This window comes from Bos mutus, chromosome 6 (genome assembly GCF_027580195.1).
Source record: "Bos mutus isolate GX-2022 chromosome 6, NWIPB_WYAK_1.1, whole genome shotgun sequence".
Lineage (NCBI taxonomy): Eukaryota > Metazoa > Chordata > Mammalia > Artiodactyla > Bovidae > Bos > Bos mutus.
The window spans coordinates 77,610,926-77,629,832 of NC_091622.1; the positions used below are offsets into that span (position 1 = coordinate 77,610,926).

An 18,907-nucleotide genomic window follows, 5' to 3' on the forward strand; every position below is an offset into this window, starting at 1 on the left:
TAGGAAACCCCTAAGAAAAACAGAACAGAAACTTTATGCTAGGAAAGCTAGAACCAGATGGATTATCTGTACAAATTTTGATATGGAACTCCACTTTTTGTTCTCTTATTATTAGCTTTTTTGAAAACCAAATTCTGAACAGAAACCAAAATTTGAGTCACCTGCTTCCTGCTTATGCTTGATTCTTCCCAACTCAATTGTTTACTTGTTCTCTAGGTCGTCTTTTTTAAATTATATTTTTATTATTTATTAAAGTTCAGGTAAATTGACATATTAGTTTTCAGTGTATGGCATAATTAACTTCTTGTATATATTATGAAATGGTCACCATAATGAATCTAGTTCATATTCATTACCATACATAATTAGTTTTCTTATGATGGTAACTTTTAAGCAGATTATCTTTTACATAGGCATAGGAAAAAAAAGGGATATTTTCTTTTATAAGCTATGTGAAGTAAGGAAAAAAAGTGACAAGCCATCTTCCCAGCCTACTGTTTGTTTTCCTATTACTTTAAATAATGTGTAGGAATGAGGGGAAATATATAGAAATGCACATGTAAGTCCCAGCGATAAAGATCTTACCCTTATTTGATCTATGAGAAAATATAGAGTTTGAATAATTTCATATTTTTAAGTTTTACCCTAGTTCATTTTAAGTTCTTATACCTTTCATTTTTTATTTAAATTTTCATTTATAGTAACTTTAGAAAACAATTACTTGTATTAGAAGACTAACCTTTTTCATTTGAGAAAAGGCTGCAATAATAAATATTACATAAATACAATTTACAGGTAGTTTGTTTTTAAAAAATGTTGGGCAAATCAAATCCTGTCTCAGTCAGTTTATCTTAAATTTGTGCAACCTCAGCAATGTCCGTGTTTAAGATTAACAGTATTCAGTTTCTTATCTGAAAGACCACTATAGCCAACTCATTTTAGCTTTCCTTACTAATATACCATGTATTCAATTCATCAATGAAAAATAATATCCTGATGTACCCATTTTATAATAAGCTGAAGATCTGTCATCTCACTGTGTAAAGACATGTAAATGTATATGAAATACAAGTTTAACAAATATTCATCAAGCATATAGTAAGTGAAAACTTGTGTGCCAGTTCTTTGCAGAAGGTGTAGGATGTAAACATATGGCTTATTTCCTAATATAACTGAAAACTTTCAGCTCTTCAGATCAGACAAGCTTTGCCTGGCCATGAAATTCTCCTGGCCAGAATATTGGAGTGAGTAGCCCTTCTCAGGGTATCTTCCCAACTCAGAGATCGAACCCAGGTCTCCCACATTGCAGGCGGATTGTTTACTGTCTGAGTCACCAGGGAAACCCAAGACAAGGTTTATTGTCCTTTAAATCAAGAGTTCACTTTCCCAATTTTGAGGTTAAAATATTTATTTGACTGGTAATTTACTGTATAACAGTATGATTAAAAAAATTAAAACTGCCATGGAAAGTTTTCCCTTTTCACTTTTTTAACATTTTTGTGAGCAACTGAATGTTCCTATTTTATGCATTCAGTATAGATTACTTTTTGAGACAGTTGTAGATTCACTTGCAGTTGTAATGAAATACTACAGAGAGCATGTACCTTTTTCCCAGTTTCCCTCAATAATATCTTGTAAAAGTATGCTACAGTGTCACAGCCAGCATATTGACATTGAAATTTCCCACCAATTTTGCTCAGATTACTTCAGTTTTACTTGTATTTAATTGTATTTGTGTGTATGTGTGTGTATTTAGTTCCCTGTAATTCTATCATAAGAATGAGTGAATGAGTGAGTGAGTGAAAGTCGTTCAGTTGTGTCCAGCTCTTTGCGACCTCATGAGTAGGTTTGTTTATCCACCACCATAGTCAAGATACAGAGTCATTCCATCAAGGATGCCTCATGTTGCCCCTTTATGACCATGCCCACCTCCTTCCCACTTGCATTTTTCAACCCTGGAAGCCACTAATCTGTTCTGCATTTCTATAATTTTGTCATTTCTAGATTATTACATACATATTTATGGAATCATTCAGTGTAAATCTTTTGAATTGTCTCTTTTACCCAGTATAATTCTCTAGCAACTCATCCAGGTCATTATGTGTATTGATAGTTGTTCAGCTTTATTTCCGAGTAGTATTCCATGGTATGGATGTGCCACAGATTGTTTAACCACTCACCAGATGAAGGACATCTGGACACTTCCCCATTATGGACTATTAAGAATAAAGCTGCCATGAATCTGTAGGTTTTTGTGCCAGCATGAATTTCCAATTCTCTGGGATAAAAGTCCAAGAGTACAGTAGCTGGGTGGTATGGTAATTGTACATTTATGTTTTTTTAATTAATTTATTTATTTTAATTGGAGGCTACTTTACAATATTGTACATTTAGTTTTATAAGAAAGTCCAAACTACTTTTCAGAATAGCTGTACTACTGTATACTTCCATCAGCAAAGTATGAGTGATCTCATTTCTCTTTATCCATGCCAACATTTGATGTCATCACCATTTTTAAGTGTATAGTGATATCTCATTATGGTTTTAACCTGTTATTTTCCTAAAGCATTCTTTCTCCTTTTCTCATTATGAACTTGTTTGCCGCCTGTATACACTTTCCCATGACACATCTGTTTATACCTTTGGTCCATTTTCTAATTGAATTGTTTTCGGTTTTGTTTGTTGTTGATTGTTTTTTACTGTTGACTTTTTGGAGTTCTCCAAAGTCCCAGATATCCCAGATACTAGTCCTTGTTGGACTGCAAACATTTGTAAATTGGCTTGCAAATATTTTCTCCTGTTCTATATGTTATATTTTCATTTTCTAATATTTATATATTTAAATTAATATACAGTGTTTTCAACCTACCCTTATACAGTTTGTATTTTTCTTTCTTCAGTGATTTTTCATTTATCATCTAACATAAATACATATATATCTATGATTTTCGTATATGGCCTAATTCTATTTAATAAAACTGTTTTCTAAAGTTTTTGCCTTTTTGGTTAAATTGCTATGAAAGATGGGAAGTTGTAATGCATGCTGACAGTTTGGTAGAGACTAAGTACTTCTATTCATAAAGAAATGAAAGAGTTTAACTTTCTTACTTTGCTATGCCAAAACCCACCAGTTGGAAAATGGAAAATGTAATTATATGTATTGGTTGATACCAAGAACTTAATATTTAAAGTATTTTAGAATAATATCCTTATGATCATTTTATCAGCTCTGAAAGTTCACCTAATGCTTACTATGGTGAACTAACAAGTATGATTGCATTTTATTTTATTTCAATTTGAATAAGTCTTCTTCATAGAATTGTAAGTAATGTCAAAATCTTCTGTTGTGTCCACAACTGCTCTCCAAATGAGTGTTTTATCATAAATGTTGCCTTTTATTATTTTCATTGGAAACAACCCAGTGGTTTCTGTGATTGAATGAATATTTTATTTTAGCTTTTCTTTCTGTGTTTTAAACTTTCTTTAAGCTTTTGTGTTTTGTGTTTTGTTTATATGGAAGACTATATTTTGCTTTTTTAAAAAATCTTTCATTTTTAGCAAGCATGGGAATATATTCTTGCTTACACTCTGGGAAAGAGAACACCCTAAATGTGGCTTAACATTAAAAATCATCTTCTTTCTTTCCCATTGACTCAGATATGTGCATTGTTGGAAACATGTGTGCTTTAAGTGGCATATATTTTTGAGTCTGACTAGCTGCCTGCCTGTGATCAGGACTATATCAACTGTTATCATTCTAAATGTTTCCTTTCTTTTTTTCAAACACATTTGCCTGATTGACCTTTTTTTTTTTTTCTCTGTCTTTCTATGGGGCTGCTCCAGGAGCCATGGCTAATCATCTTATAAGCAATGCTCTGCTTCGTCCGCATGGTACTAACAATCCCTATAATACATTGCTTGGGGAACCGGCGGTCTGTAACAACCCTTCTGTCAGCATGTACAACGCACAAGGTGTGCTGGAGTTTATCTTAATTTTTTCAAGTGAAAGTCCCATTTTATGTAGCTTTTATGGCCACATTCTATTTTTCTTTCCTTCTTCCTGCCTTTTCTTTCTTTTGGAAGCAGACACACAGACTCTTTTCACCTTTCACCCTTCTAGGTGCTTTTATTTTCCATTTTCCTTAGGTTTTCTTTAGTAAGAAATGGATTTTTTCCTTCTGATAAACAAATGCTTGATTCACCAATATGTGTTTGTTCTCTGTAATGTTATAAAATGTTTTGTGGTTTGTCAGTACTTTTCTTGTTGTTGATTGATTTCCATACTAAATACCTATGTATTCATTTTGAGAAATGAGCTATTTGCCTAAGGTAAGTAAGATAAAGAAGACTTGATTCAGTGATCTTAATGCTATAAGATCAAGAAAGTAATCTTACTCTCTTCTACCATGAAACACACTCTAGGCACAAATATCAGTACTAAAGAAAGCACTTAGATCAACTTCATGGAAAACACTGAAATAAGCTGTGGAGGAAAGAACAGTGAACTGAACAGTAACAGATCAAGTTCTACCCGATCTTAATATTGCCTATATGCACTGACTCAGGAAGGTCGTGAAATGCTTTTTCTACTGTGGCTGCATGTTAACAGCAAGGGTTTTGGATATGGCTCCTCTGTATATCCTCCAACTTTAAATTATATCTCAGATAAGCATGTCTCTTTAAAACCACTTACAATCTAAGCATTTGTATGTGACACTATCTTTTTTAAGATAAAAATATATTGGGGCACAAGAAATTAAAAATATTCGTATCATAAGTAAAGTGACCACATAAAAAAATTACTCAAGTAAAAGTTTTATAAAAGAAAAAATTTAGTCAGTGATCCAACTATTTAAAATTATATTTGAAAATAACTCACTATAACAAAGAGACTTCAATAGTTCCTTCAAGCTGGACATGATAGATTAGATATATTTTAACTTTCCTAGGCAATCTTGAGTAAAATGTCTATTATCCTTTTTTGGGAATGTGTGTGTGTGTGTGTGTGTGTGTTTCCTTCTCAGTCAGAGGTGAAAAATTACTGGCATGAATGTGAAAACTTGGTGTGAATGTTTATTCCAAAAAAAAGCATTTTTGTTGCAACATGGTCTTTGGATATCTCTCTAAAATCATCTGAGTTTCCTAGGTGACAGAGACTTGTTAGATACAAAAGACGATTATAAATGGTTTCAAAAATTTCAAAGCCAATAATTCAGAAGTGACTTCAGGAATATAGTCAAGTGGTTTGTCAGTAGGAAAAATAATTAAGCAAACTGTTAATTTTATCCAGTTTCTTAAGATTTACACCTGAGAATCATAGACCTAGAATTAAAAGAAGGGAGAGAACACACTGAATCCTCTTTGCTGTACTATGGACATTCTGTCAGCGTGTGCTTAAGTATTTCCTCTAATGATGCCCTTCCTAGCTCAGGATCTTAAATATTCAATTGTTGAAATGTTCCATTTGTTATAAATATTTTTCTTTCCACCAAGCCGAAATTTGCCTCTGGCCATGATGCTTAGCTTTGCCTTCTCGAACAAAGATGAGCAAAGCATTTTTCCGCTGTCTGTGGCATCCTTAAATACTTGAAAGTAGTTAATCTGGCTTCTTTTAGTCACCTTTTTATTCTAGTAAAGCAGCCTTAGTGCTATCAATGGAAGAAAGTTTCTTCATGGTTATCCCCCTTTATATCATTTACCGTTTGCCAATATCCTTATTTCGTTTTAGCATTCAGTGGTGTGTATATTACACAATGCACCAAATGTGGTTTGGCAGAACAATTCTGCAGACTTTACGAAGGCTTGTATGGGGCTTTTCTTTATTTTCATTAGTCTAAATGACAGATAACCATGTCATTAGAAGCATTTTAAAGTGTGCTGACATATTAAGTTTTGAATGATACTAAATGAAGATTTACACCATATTTGCAAATTATATCTGTTCTACATTATTCACCTTACATGAAGAATTGTTGGAAATTGGTTTAAAATAAGTAATAAATTTAGATCACATTTTATTTAGCTCTTTTGACTATTCAGATATAATTTCTAATGTCATACGTAATGAAAAAGTAACAATCATTAATCTGTGTTTTCCCTAATTCAGTATTTGCCTTCTTGTCTTACTTTATTACTGGCATTCTAAATTAGGAGATTTTTCTAAGGATGGAACACTATTATATAAACACTTTCAAAGTGAATTTTTCATGACAAAATTTAAAATAATACCATATAAATCCAAAGTTTTATTCCCGTCAAGCCTATTACTGAATATTACTATTAAGATTATCAATAAATACACAAAGGTTACTTCTGAATGGATTTGTTGTTTATGCCAGTAAACTACATTTGGCTGACTTTTCTTAAAAATAGAAGTAAATAATTTTATTATTGGTTTTCAGAATCAGAAATGGAATTGTTCAACTACTTTATGTTTTAGTATTTTTTAAGATGTTAAGAAAATCTGGTAGTGCTTAAAATGATGTTTTACCACTGACCAAAAATAAAACTTGGTGACTATCATATTGCTACTAATCTTATGCTTTCAGATGAATGCACTTATATTCTTACTGGCAAGGTGAAATCTTACATGAAATATAGGTGGCTCGGTATGTACTGGAGTGGTTTATGTTGAATTACGACGTGGTTCTGTTCTGTTGGTCCTTTAATTCTGTTATACCAATGCCATCCAAGCAAAGAAGCATTTGGATTTAAAGTATCCATTTTTGTTTTTTATATTTTTATTTAAAATATGTAAAGATATGTTATAGTGTTCCTGATGCATATAGACTTAGGAACAAAAATGAATAATATACCTTTGTTAGATTGGATTCAGATTCTCTTTGTGGAAATATTTAAAACTTTGTGCATAGTATTTCTGGACCATTATCTTCCTATCAGTATTGGATAGTTCAGTTTTTGTTAGATAAATCTTATTATAGATTAACCTGTCAACAAAATGAAATATATAGAGAAGTCATGCTTTTACAAGTTAATTTACATTTTAAGGTGACTTAATTCAATTCTAAAACTTTAAAGAAAGACATATCTTTAGGATGGGATACATGAAGAATACATTATAGTTGTCAAGAATACAAGGTTATAGTATAAAGTATATAATTAAATATTCTGTTACAGCTTTCAAAGTCTAATGCAAGATGTGAAGAGAAGAAGGTAGAGGAGAGTAGTGCATGAAGTCAATCAAGATTCCCCTTCTGATCCCAGTTCTGCCACTGTTAGCAGAGGGGTGTTAGATAAGGCTCAGTCTCTCTTGGCTGCAGCTTCCTCATCTTGCAAAGCAGGAGCTGAACTTCAGTTACCTCTCCTGTGCTTTCCACTTCTAAAACGTTATCATTTACAGAAGGGGCCATAATGAGCCTACAAGCAATTTACATCTGTTGCTATACTAATTTGGCTTTTTATTTCAAATTCTTCTTCTTTAAAAGAAATTTTCTCTGCATTTTGACATATTGTTGGTCTTTTGCTGAGAAGCAAATCAACTTTTAAAGTACAAAAACAGTACCTCTAAAGCAGTGGTTAAATTGTAACAAGTCTGCATCTCTTGAAATTATCTAGCCCAGCGACTTTGCTGGTTTTTGTTTTGTGATGATTTAATCCTCTTATAAAGAAAATCAGCAAGAGCAGTTTTTTGACTGGATTAAAATATGAGAATTTTTTAAAATAATGTTTTTATAGTTGTTTTTAAAGTATTAACTTTTAAAATGTTTGATTGCATATGACTATGCAACAATCCAGAGGAAAACTTGATATTGATTGGTGATATTTTTTCCCTTCACATTTTCATGATACAGAATAATGGTTGGATTTAACATTTTTCTTTCTCCATAGTTATACAACTTTTGAATATGAGCTCCAGAAATGACAGTATTGATCAGTATTATTTATAAATGATAAAAAGCATTTGTATCGGTACAGTGGGAAAAAAATAACCTTTGTACATGAGAAGATACATAAGAAAACAAACATAAAAACTAAGAAAAGTGTTTTTCTTTTCTCTCTATACAAACTAAAGAATTTACTAACAATCTAACTGAAAAAAACTTAAAGTGACATTCCTTAGAAGCAAGTATGTCCTAACACGTACACACAAATATATATGTAATATTGAATTAAAATTGTGGAAAATGTCATGGCTTGCCCTCAGGATTTTACTCTCTTTGGTTGGTGTGATAATTTTAACTTTAAAATAAATGTGTATTTGTTTGAAATTTACAAACTGACTAAACGCTTATTACTCATTTTATTAGCATGTGTTATGGGGGTTTCTTATTTTCTAACATTTCAGTATTTTTAATTATGATAAGCCATGTAACACAGACTCATGAATTTTGGGGCAGTGGAATTATTTCCTTTGACTCTTTTTTCTGCATATCATCAATTTGCTTTTTACTCATGTTTCTTCTACTGTCGCTGTAAGCTTACTTGTTGTTTTTTCTTTCCTTTTCTCCATGCTGTCGTTTAGAGCCCTACAGAGAGACAAGTATGGGAGTAAAGCTAAACATTGCATATCAAATGTAATTTTTTTTAGTTCACTTTTATTGCATCACATATAGATGATGTAGTTATTAAAAACAGTTCATCTCACAATTTAAAAACTAAAGAACCTATAAATCAACTTATATAAATATATGTTAACAGAGATTAGACGCTTTTGTTGTCTGATTCTTTTATCGTGTCACGTAACATAGTTGTTAAGTCTCATGTAATGTTTGTGTGAGTTAAATTGTTTTTAAATTAAGCATTTATTTTTGCTAAGTAATTCATAAACTTTTAATTTTCATTACTACATTCCATCACACAAATACATGTCACATAGAATGTATCCACCTTCTTTTAGTATGGCTGTTTTCAACCTGTACCTAATGCATTGACAACAGAAATAATAAACACGTTTCAATGCATCAGTTGCTCAACCATAACCATCAAGCATACCATAGCAGCCTCTGCAGCAGCAATCACCCATCACATATGGCCCTTTAAAAAACATTTACTTTTATTTTTTCTTAACATCGTGGATTTGTCTACAAGATATCTTATAACATGAAAATAAATCGCTTCACCCTATGTCTGTGATGGCTGCTTTTTTAATGTATTCAGTGCATTGTTATTTTTGAAAACTGTGTTACTTGAATACAGAGTATGCATCAGAAGTCCATATAAAAATTGATATATTTGGAACACTTTATTTAAACCAGTAATGAACTAGCTCACTTTTGGTAAACATAACTGCATCACAGATATAGAATGAATGCTATATTTTCACAAGTTAATGATGTATTGAGAAGTTTAATGGAATTCTTAAAAAAAAATTGTTCTATAAAGAAGTACCCTTATTTAGCAGTATTGGTTAAATGTTTGTGTTTTATTTTATTTTGTGGTTGCATTTGAAGTAATTTATGTAACTATTATTGATTCTTGGTTTCTTGTTCATTCAAGAAAATGCAAAAATCTTAAAGAAGCATATGGTCAGATTTATATCACTGCAGCTGTATCTTCCCAGAATAAGATGTTTAATCTCTTCTAAACCCAAAGTTTAATATGCACACAAAGTCATCACTCATTATGAAATGGAATCTTAAATACTGACACTATGTTTTTAGGAATTAGATCCCATGTTTTATACATTCTTTTGTAGAATTATCTAATGACCCTAACAATTACTAATGGATATATAATAGTAATCAAAGTGCTTATAACAGAAAAAAAAAGGAAAGTAAATCAAAATATTTCTGTTTTGAAAGTTCCCATTTGCAAATTATTTTGGTGTGCCATTTATTTACCTAGGCATTATTTAATAACTATATTATTCTGACAAATTTAACATAATCCTTTTGTGGTTTTTGTATAGGGATTTCTCAGTTTTACAAAATTACATACCAAATTATTAGACAGTGCTTGAATCTTCTACTTTGATTAGTACATTCAAAGTACCACACCATGAATTATGTTAATTCTATACCTATTTCAATGTTAAGACAACACATAAAATTAAAAGGTAATGAATTATTGATTGACTTTGGTGTGTATAAATTGAAAGCTGTGAATGGCTACAGAAAATTTTGTGTTTTTTTCCTAACTTATAACCAAATACATTTCAAATAGTGTCAGGCAATGTTTGTATGGAACGTTATAGGGTTTTGTGCAAATTTATAGAGTTTTAAAATTCTTTTAGAGATTTACTGTAAATACTTATTTTCTATTTAAAAGATTTCTATCAATTGTCCAAGTATATGTATATATATTTATATAGATATGTATATATAGATTTAATAGTACTTTTTTATTTCCAAACATTTTATACTTAATTCAAATTGCTACCAATTTATACATACTTCATAGTCGGGTGTTTCTGCTTTTGTGTCTCTGTGTATGTGTTCTATGGTCAATTGGACATGAATGTCATAATGTTTTGTGATCTTTTTCAGAGGGGCTTCTGAACAATGCCAGGGATACAAGTGTCATGGATACTCTACCACTGAATGGTAACCATGGCAATAGTTACAGCATTGCCAGTGGTGAATACCTGAGCAACTGTGTGCAAATCATAGACCGTGGCTATAACCATAACGAGACCGCCCTAGAGAAAAAGATTCTGAAGGAACTCACTTCCAACTATATCCCGTCTTACCTGAATAACCATGAGCGCTCCAGCGAACAGAACAGGAATCTGATGAACAAGCTGGTGAACAACCTGGGCAGTGGGAGTGAAGATGATGCCATTGTCCTGGATGATGCCACCTCCTTTAACCATGAGGAAAGTCTGGGCCTGGAATTGATTCATGAGGAATCAGATGCTCCTTTGCTGCCCCCAAGAGTCTACTCCACAGAGAACCATCAGCTACACCATTATACCAGAAGGCGGATCCCCCAAGACCACAGTGAGAGCTTTTTCCCTTTGCTAACCAACGAGCACACAGAAGATCTCCAGTCACCCCACAGGGACTCTCTCTACACCAGCATGCCAGCACTGGCTGGTGTGCCCACTGCAGAGAGTGTTACCACCAGCACCCAGACGGAACCCCCACCGGCCAAATGTGGCGATGCTGAAGATGTTTACTACAAAAGCATGCCAAACCTAGGCTCCAGAAACCACGTCCATCAGCTACACACCTACTACCAGCTAGGTCGCGGTAGCAGTGATGGGTTTATAGTTCCTCCAAACAAAGATGGGACCCCTCCAGAGGGAAGTTCAAAAGGACCAGCTCATTTGGTCACTAGCCTATAGAAGATGACAGAAATTTAAGCCAACAAGACTGCTAACACCTGATAGACTGTGCTGAGTTGATATACGCAGTGGTAATAATGTGTGTTCTTTTAAATCTTTATGCTGTTCTTGAACGACAAACACAAACTCTCAGACTCCTTTTTTTTTTCTTTTTTTTTAAACTGGGATTTTTAGGTCAGCCCAGGGGAGAAAGATAACTGCTGAAATTCCCCTGTGCCCTCTCCTTTCTTGCCCTTCACCCCCCGCACCCAAGATGGAGACTTCATTATGTTAATGAACGAGATTTGAAGAAAATGGCACTCATTGTGGCCTTGTTGAATTATGTTGTGTTTGTTCTAACATCTCTGATGCTCTGTTACTATAATTACAAGGACCTGATTTTTTCAAAGGCCAGAGCAGTTGTTCGGAGTTAGTAACAATGCTGCATCTAGACTGGAGTGTTGCACAAACATAAAAGCAAAGCAAACTGTGTCACATAGTGGTTTTTAGTCATTCACAACCTGAATTCACCACAGTGGGAATAGCTGTGGTGTGCAAAATCAAACAACAAAATCAATAATGAAATGGAGGGGAATTCTAGAATTATATGCTAAATGCATATTTTATGATTTGCTGTATTAACTGATGATAAACTAATGGCAGAAAAAAAACTGAACAATTTCTATGTAATGTACAGATACTAGCATTGCACATGTAGTCTGCTTTCTGTTCCTCCAGAATTTGAGTCCTGTTAATGTAGTGGAAAAAAAAAGAAATTTTCTTTTTCTTTTGTGCTGGTCTTGCAAGTTTGTCTACCAGTAAGAGCAAAGTTTCCTTCCTTTCTTCTTTCTTTTCTTTCTTTCTTCATTTCTTTCTTTTCTTTTCTTTCTTTCGTTCCCTTTTTCTTTAAAATTTCACCTGGCAAAAAATAAATAAATAAATGAAGCTATCACTTTATAAGAATCATTTTCTAGTAATGCAAACAAATTATTTTTTACAAAAAAATAAAATAAATAAAATTAGACTTCCTTCCCTCACTATATATCTTTATTCAGTCAGAATATTTCCAAGAGCATTTTTGCAAGTTAGAGCAGGAAGAACTTTTATGTTTACAGTGCACATCTGTTGTAATGCAAAGCATATTTGGCAAGCAGTTCATCACTAAGACAGTAGCTATGATTCTAGAAGTCAAGAGATGTCAGTAGAACTAGTGGGGCTTCTGCATGTGAAAAACGGTATCCCATAGGTGTGAAAGTGCTGAATACTCAGTCTGATCCCTAAGTGGGCACCTGCACTACCAATTTTTAAAGGAAATACACTCAATTGTAGAAAGAATCAAAAGGTCAAGTTATTTTAAAGTGATTTAAAAAAGAAAACTCTTCTGTTTATTAACAGGAAAATTATTTATTTGACATGATTTTAAGTAATGTAGGATTATAAGAGGTAAATTAGCAGCACATACAATTTTTTTTTAAATTTATGATCCATTTTGTATGGTCTCAAAGTTGGATGACCTCATTACTAATATTTGTTGTAAAAGTGAAACTTGTTTGCCAACCAATAAACAACTGATTGAGATTTAGAAGATATTGTATTGATGTATGTACTATATGATTAATTATTCTTTTCATTTTTCTCACCTTTCTTCTGTTTTCAGTATATAAATTCTGCTAATCCTCTGTGGCCCAAATGAGCCGTGCTAAAGAAATCAATCTGCCTAGGTGAATAAACTAAGCACAAAATTAGTTTTTGCAGACAAAATATAAGAGAATAATGAGATGGGCATTTTTATGTTGGCTGAAATAAGATGCATAACTTACTTTCAAGCAGGTTAATATGTAGATTACTATGTGCTTATTTATAAGCCAGCTTCAGTCACACGGCTTATTATAAAAGTCAGCTTCAATCAGAGATTTAAAGTATTTGGAAAAGAAGGATCATATTTTTTCCTCCATTGTATTCTTCATTTTGATGTTAAATATTTAAATTCATTCCATTAGCTAAAAGTGCAAGAATAATGGCAAAGAGAATACCCATTTTATAAACATAAGACATTTTTATGCTATTTTTTGGTTGTTTTTCTATGTATAGATAAAATGAGAGGGAAAAAGTCCTTTCAAAGAAACTTTCTAGATCTCCAATTACTGAAGAATCTTTACCAGCAGTGTGCAAGCATGGGGACCCTCCTAGGGCAAAGTTAGAATGAATTTGCCAAATTATAATTTCTAATTGTATTATATGATTTCTTGGTGATTTTTTTTCTTTAATTTTTTCAAAAAATTTAAACATCAGCCACCTATAAATTAATTTCTTGAATTAAGATTAGAAAGAGTAGTTTAGAGAGTAGCCAGTAATCTATGTATTCAGTTTTAATATAAAACGAAAGAAAAAATTCTGTACTGGGCCAGAGTACATCATAACCTTAAATTAATATCACCTCAAAATATCTTATGCATCATTCCTTTTAGTCACTTGACATAAATATTTTTTAAGTCTACACTTGTCTCTAAGTTACAGGAGAACCACAAGCTTTATGAGTAATTAGGTTTTCAATTACCACATATGGCAATATTAGCTCCTAAAAGGTGGTTAGTCTATCTGGTATATAGAATACATTTGATAATGAACGAATCCCTTTTAGACATGCTTAAGGTGATTTCAGAAACACAAATGTAGTCTGTGGATTTATGAGTACTTACGCTAGTTTTGCCAAACCAAAAGTAATCTATATGAAAACAACTCCATCAATAAGAAGCTAGTTTCACAGAATAATGGGGAAACTACCTCAATTCAGCTTGCTGATGATGCCAATTCTGATTTTCTGCTATTGCTACCTCCCTGACCATTATTTTTTGTGTTTCATTATATGGAAATTTGAAGCTGATAATCTCCCAGCTCTACATAGTCCAAGTTGAAGAAGATCACTTGAATACATAGACTGATGTGGAAAGCCCTTCAGTCCTGTTGGTAACCACCAAGTGCTTATGTCAAGATGAAAGGGTCAGATTTTTGAACTTACATACATCATAATTGGTATGCTTTCAGAGAGACTTAGGATCCCAAAGACTTTCACAAGAAGAGATTATTCCCCCAAATTGAATGTGACTATAGTGAAGACAAAATAGTGGATTAAAGAGTTAATTATGTATACATTTCAATAGAAATTTGTGTATGTCTATCATATATTCCTCTAGTCCTCGTTACACTAGCAAGGGTTGAATTCCTGAATTTGAATCTTCTTTCATGTGCATTTTCATGTGTGGCAATTGATAATAACTTTAAAATTTTCTTAATCATATTTGGCTGACCCTATATTTTCAGTACTCTGTGACATTCATCACCCTTTTATTTGCATATTTTGGTGTATTTATCTGATTTTCCATCAAAAAGTAAATTTTCACCAAACATACTATACTACATTGTACATTATTTGGAGAACTGGAAGTAAAAGTTATGCAGTGAAACAAGTTATTATTTCCAAGTAAAATAACATTTTTATAACATTTTACAATTTTGTTTCCTTTTTGAGGTCTGTTTCACATGATACTTTAATAGGGCATTAGCTTACAAACCTCATGTCTAGTTGATTTAGAAAATGTTGGATTGTTGCATAGCCCATGTTCCTAATTGATAATATTTATGGAGAAATGTAAATTTTGTGAGGAGAAATAGGCAGGAATTCCAATTAAGTTTTTGAGCATCTTTTGTTTTCACTCTATTAAAATTAAAAATACTATAGTTAAATAATAAATTGTTATGCTAAAATAATCATAATGGCAAAAAATAATTGGCATGAAAAATTATCTTGAAGTTAAAAATAGTCAATATAATGTAGTAATTAAATGCAGGTAAAGGACACCCCTTCACCTCCTGTAATACAAATTTATAATGACTGAAATTAAAATGTAGTTGTGATTTGTATTTTTAAATTACCATTAGCCTAAAAATGTTGACATTATGAGGAAAGGTTTTTAAGATTTCATATTTAAATTTTTTAATATTAACTTAGTTGGTATAACAAAAGTTTTCATAATAATGGAAAAAAGGATATATTATAAATCAATTATTTAAGAACCCATAAACTTAAAGTCAGGCAATATCTGCAGCTTTTTCCCTCAAACCTGTGCAAATCCATTGTAATTTGCCTGCTTTAAAAAATGACATTAAAAACTTCAAAGACTAACTTTTTGTTTAATTGTGGAGACCAAAAGGGAGAGGAAAATATTTCTTCTAGGTTGTCTAAAGATTGACTTCAAAATCATCACCTCCTATTAGTGAAAGAATAATTCATTTTTTTAGAAGCTGTCCATCAGTACTGTACCAAAGTGCAACTGCTTATGGCATTTTTCAAAAACCACTGTAGAACTAGTCTGTAATCAGTTCATATTTAGAGAGAGAAAAATGTAGAAAGAAAAAAATAAAAACCCAAATCCTAATTTGATTTGATTTTGAGTAACTCTGAAAATGCTGACAAGAATGTCCTTTCTTCTTTAACAAATATATATTTTATATAAAATAGCAATATGTATGATCTCCCCAATGTACTATAATAATAGTATCAAGATATTAAGAATTAATTAGCTCATGTTTAACAATTCCTAATTATAGCTCACTACATAAGTAATTATGCATTTCTAAGTAATACTTTAAATATGTCTTATGTTAGATTTCTACACAAAAATTAGTAACATGGAAGCACAAAAGTGAAGCAGCAACATTGCAAAATAGCTTATGGAAGCATTTTTGTGCAAATGAATTCTACATGAGAATCATCTTTGAGCTTGTAAAATAAATTCGATGGATCCCAACCATAAATTCAATTTTGTAATCAGTAGTAAAAAGGTCCCTATATAATCATCTGAAGAATATTGACAAATATCTAAATTTTCATTTCTAGACTAAAATAAGTTCAAGTGTTGATAGCTTCTTCTTTCCTGCTTAGGCCAGAAGAGGAACTTTCCTATTTGCTAATTAACTTGATTACTTCCTCTTTGCTTTAAAAAGGAAATCAGTCAACTTTCATCTGTACACATACTTCCATATGCCATTTATTTTATTTCCTGTTTGCAGAGGAAATAGCTTGTTTACATTATTGCAAACTTTGTGATTTTTGCAATGAAACAGATAGTTGTTATGGTTTTGCATCTTCTCATTTGAAATAAAGTTATTGCCATTCCCTATTCTTAAGAAGTTAAAAGCCAGCAATTCTTTAATATCTACGATCTTTAAGTTATTATTCAAATGTGTTGGTTTCAACATTTCTGTCTCTTAATAGTACATCACACAAATCTTTCTAAACTCATATCCCCTTAGAGTATTTCAAAGGTAAATACAAACTATGGTTTTTAAGAAGGCGTGTGAAAGGAGAACTTTGATTTATGTGAAGAAGTCATAGAAGACTATATAAGGAACAAAACCTCTGTTGAAGTAATAAAGTGTTTTCAACCACAATATGTACAGAAGAGCAGAACCAAGTTGAATTCATGGTGAGGTAACTAGAACTAAATTAGAGATACAGAGAAAAGTTATCTAGGAAAAAATAATAAAATTACTTAGAGTGATAAAAATCTTAAACACTGTACCAAATGTTATTGATGTATTGAAAAAAATCAAATTTAAGTTTACCATATTATAATTTTTACCACAGAAAACACTAAACACTTTTAACCCTCTTTAGATATTTCTTGTTTAGTCTTGTCTCAAGGAAACATGAATATTTTATAAATGTCTCTTAAATAGAAGTATTTTTGCCTCAATTCACAGTCACGCTGTAGTCTGCTTACTCTATTGTATGTCAACATAGTTAATGCTACTAGTAACTTTGTACCTTTTAGAGCTTTGTTATGAATCTTTCTAATAACATTAAATTAACATTAAATTGGAATTATGTACATTGTGCAAAACAATTCATAACTAAGCAATAATCATTAATTCATTATATATATATATGAATAAACTTTGAGACTGAATAATACAAATAATTAACAATGCTGAAAATAGTACTCTCAAGTCCTTCTCTCTCTTCAGTTATTGTAGTCAATTCATAAAATTCTGCAGACAGTTGTACACATGACGTGTTATCAAAGTACTCCATAATCCAGGTATGCTAAAAGTTCCCAGTGCTTCTTTCATTCTAAAATGCCAAACGAAAGAGCTTGAAAGAAGAAGAAAGTAATGCCTTCTAAGTTTCTTATTTAGGTAAACATTGTCATTCAGAATGAATAATTTTAAAAGGAAAATGTTCCATTTTGTGGTCTGAGGGAGAGGTTATTAAAGTCTACAGTTAGCCCAATGTTGGATAATTTTAAATTTTAAAGGAGTTAAGTTTGTCTCAATGGCCCAAGAGTACAGAATTTCACAATATATTGGCAGGGAAATAGGTATAAAATCCATACCTAAATTGGCTTTTAAATGTTAAGAATTCCTCTGATTCTTCTGAAAGTGGAGCAGGTAAAATAGAGCCAGATTCAAAATGAAATATATTGGTTGACCTCAAAAGGCAAAATAGCAACAACTCTTTGGTAGTTGGTAGAGGTCTTTGGGGATGGAACTCAGGATACAGTGACTAAACAGAATGTCTTCTTACGCTGACCACTGCCTTGTCCTCTAGTGCATTTTTTAATGCCTTGAATTTCAATTTGTCACCATGTCTTATGTTTTGAATGACATCATGAATCAAGAGATTAGGAAAAAACATTTAAAATTGATTTTCATGCCTCATTTGAAAATAGAGATTTCCTTTACCATCCTAAATAATATAAGATGATATGTCTTGAAGCAGCTGTGGACAATCAGAATGTGTTCATTTATAAACAGGTCTTATTTGTATATTCTAACACTGATCTTTGCCTATGAACTACAAAGTCAAGAATTGTAGAGAGGGTCAACTTGATTTCCCTTAATGGTTTCTGTGAATATATTGGAAAATGGAAGGATAATTTAAAAAGTTTTTTCATACTGTTTTCCCACTTGCCAAACATTAAATCTAATTCAAAATACATCTTTTTAAAAATGATAGTTTATTTTAAAAACTAACAAATAATGAACCATTTCTCATTGATAAAAATCACTTTTTTAGATACTAGAATATAGCTATTGCAGGCTTTGGTCTCTTACATTCTCATATATTTACACATGGCATTAAAATTATCATACACACTTAACAGATTTCAATCTATTGGATTTTTCCCTTGTACAACGTTTCCAACTTTTTTTTCCCCCTTAAATCTTCTGTACAATCACATGTAAAATCATAAGCTACAAACCTCAATAAAAAATATCAGTAAACAATAAGTGATGTAGTCACTGTTATTATATGGTAATACCCAAACTCTGGTTTGGAAACAGTATTTCAACTGCAAGATAATAATTGAAACATGGACTCTTACTATCCCCACCCCTTTAATCTCCTCTGACAAGCTGAAAATAAAACAAGAAACTGTTTTGTTTATGTTTTCAGAAAACTGCTGCCATCTGAGGTGTCTATGAGTTGATTCGTTATTGCCAGGAAAACAGAAAGTTAAATTCAGAACTTAGTGTTTGCTCTTAAAGTTTGCCAATGATGTGATATAATCAAATGCAGTCCTGTATCTGCTGCCTGATCAATTTCTTTTTCCTGCTCTCAAACTGGCAAGTAGGGGAATCAGTCACCAATGAAACTTTGGCTCAAAGGAGAATTAGGTG

General features: G+C 31.9%; 1 protein-coding gene across 6 annotated transcripts in view; it reads left to right on the forward strand.

Annotated features, from left to right (window-relative positions):
* ADGRL3 (adhesion G protein-coupled receptor L3) overlaps positions 1–18,626 on the forward strand; it is a 956,872-nt gene extending 938,246 nt beyond the window's left edge. For 4 of the 6 annotated variants that reach the window (XM_070372461.1, XM_070372464.1, XM_070372466.1 and 1 more), the window contains one exon: positions 10,446–18,625. In XM_070372461.1, coding sequence (XP_070228562.1) covers positions 10,446–11,245 — 800 coding nt within the window. In that variant the 3' untranslated portion in view covers positions 11,246–18,625. Of the gene's footprint in view, positions 1–10,445 lie in introns of all 6 variants that reach the window. The other 2 variants (XM_070372463.1, XM_070372465.1) reach the window with 1 other exon arrangement.
* The last annotated feature ends 281 nt before the right edge of the window (positions 18,627–18,907 follow it).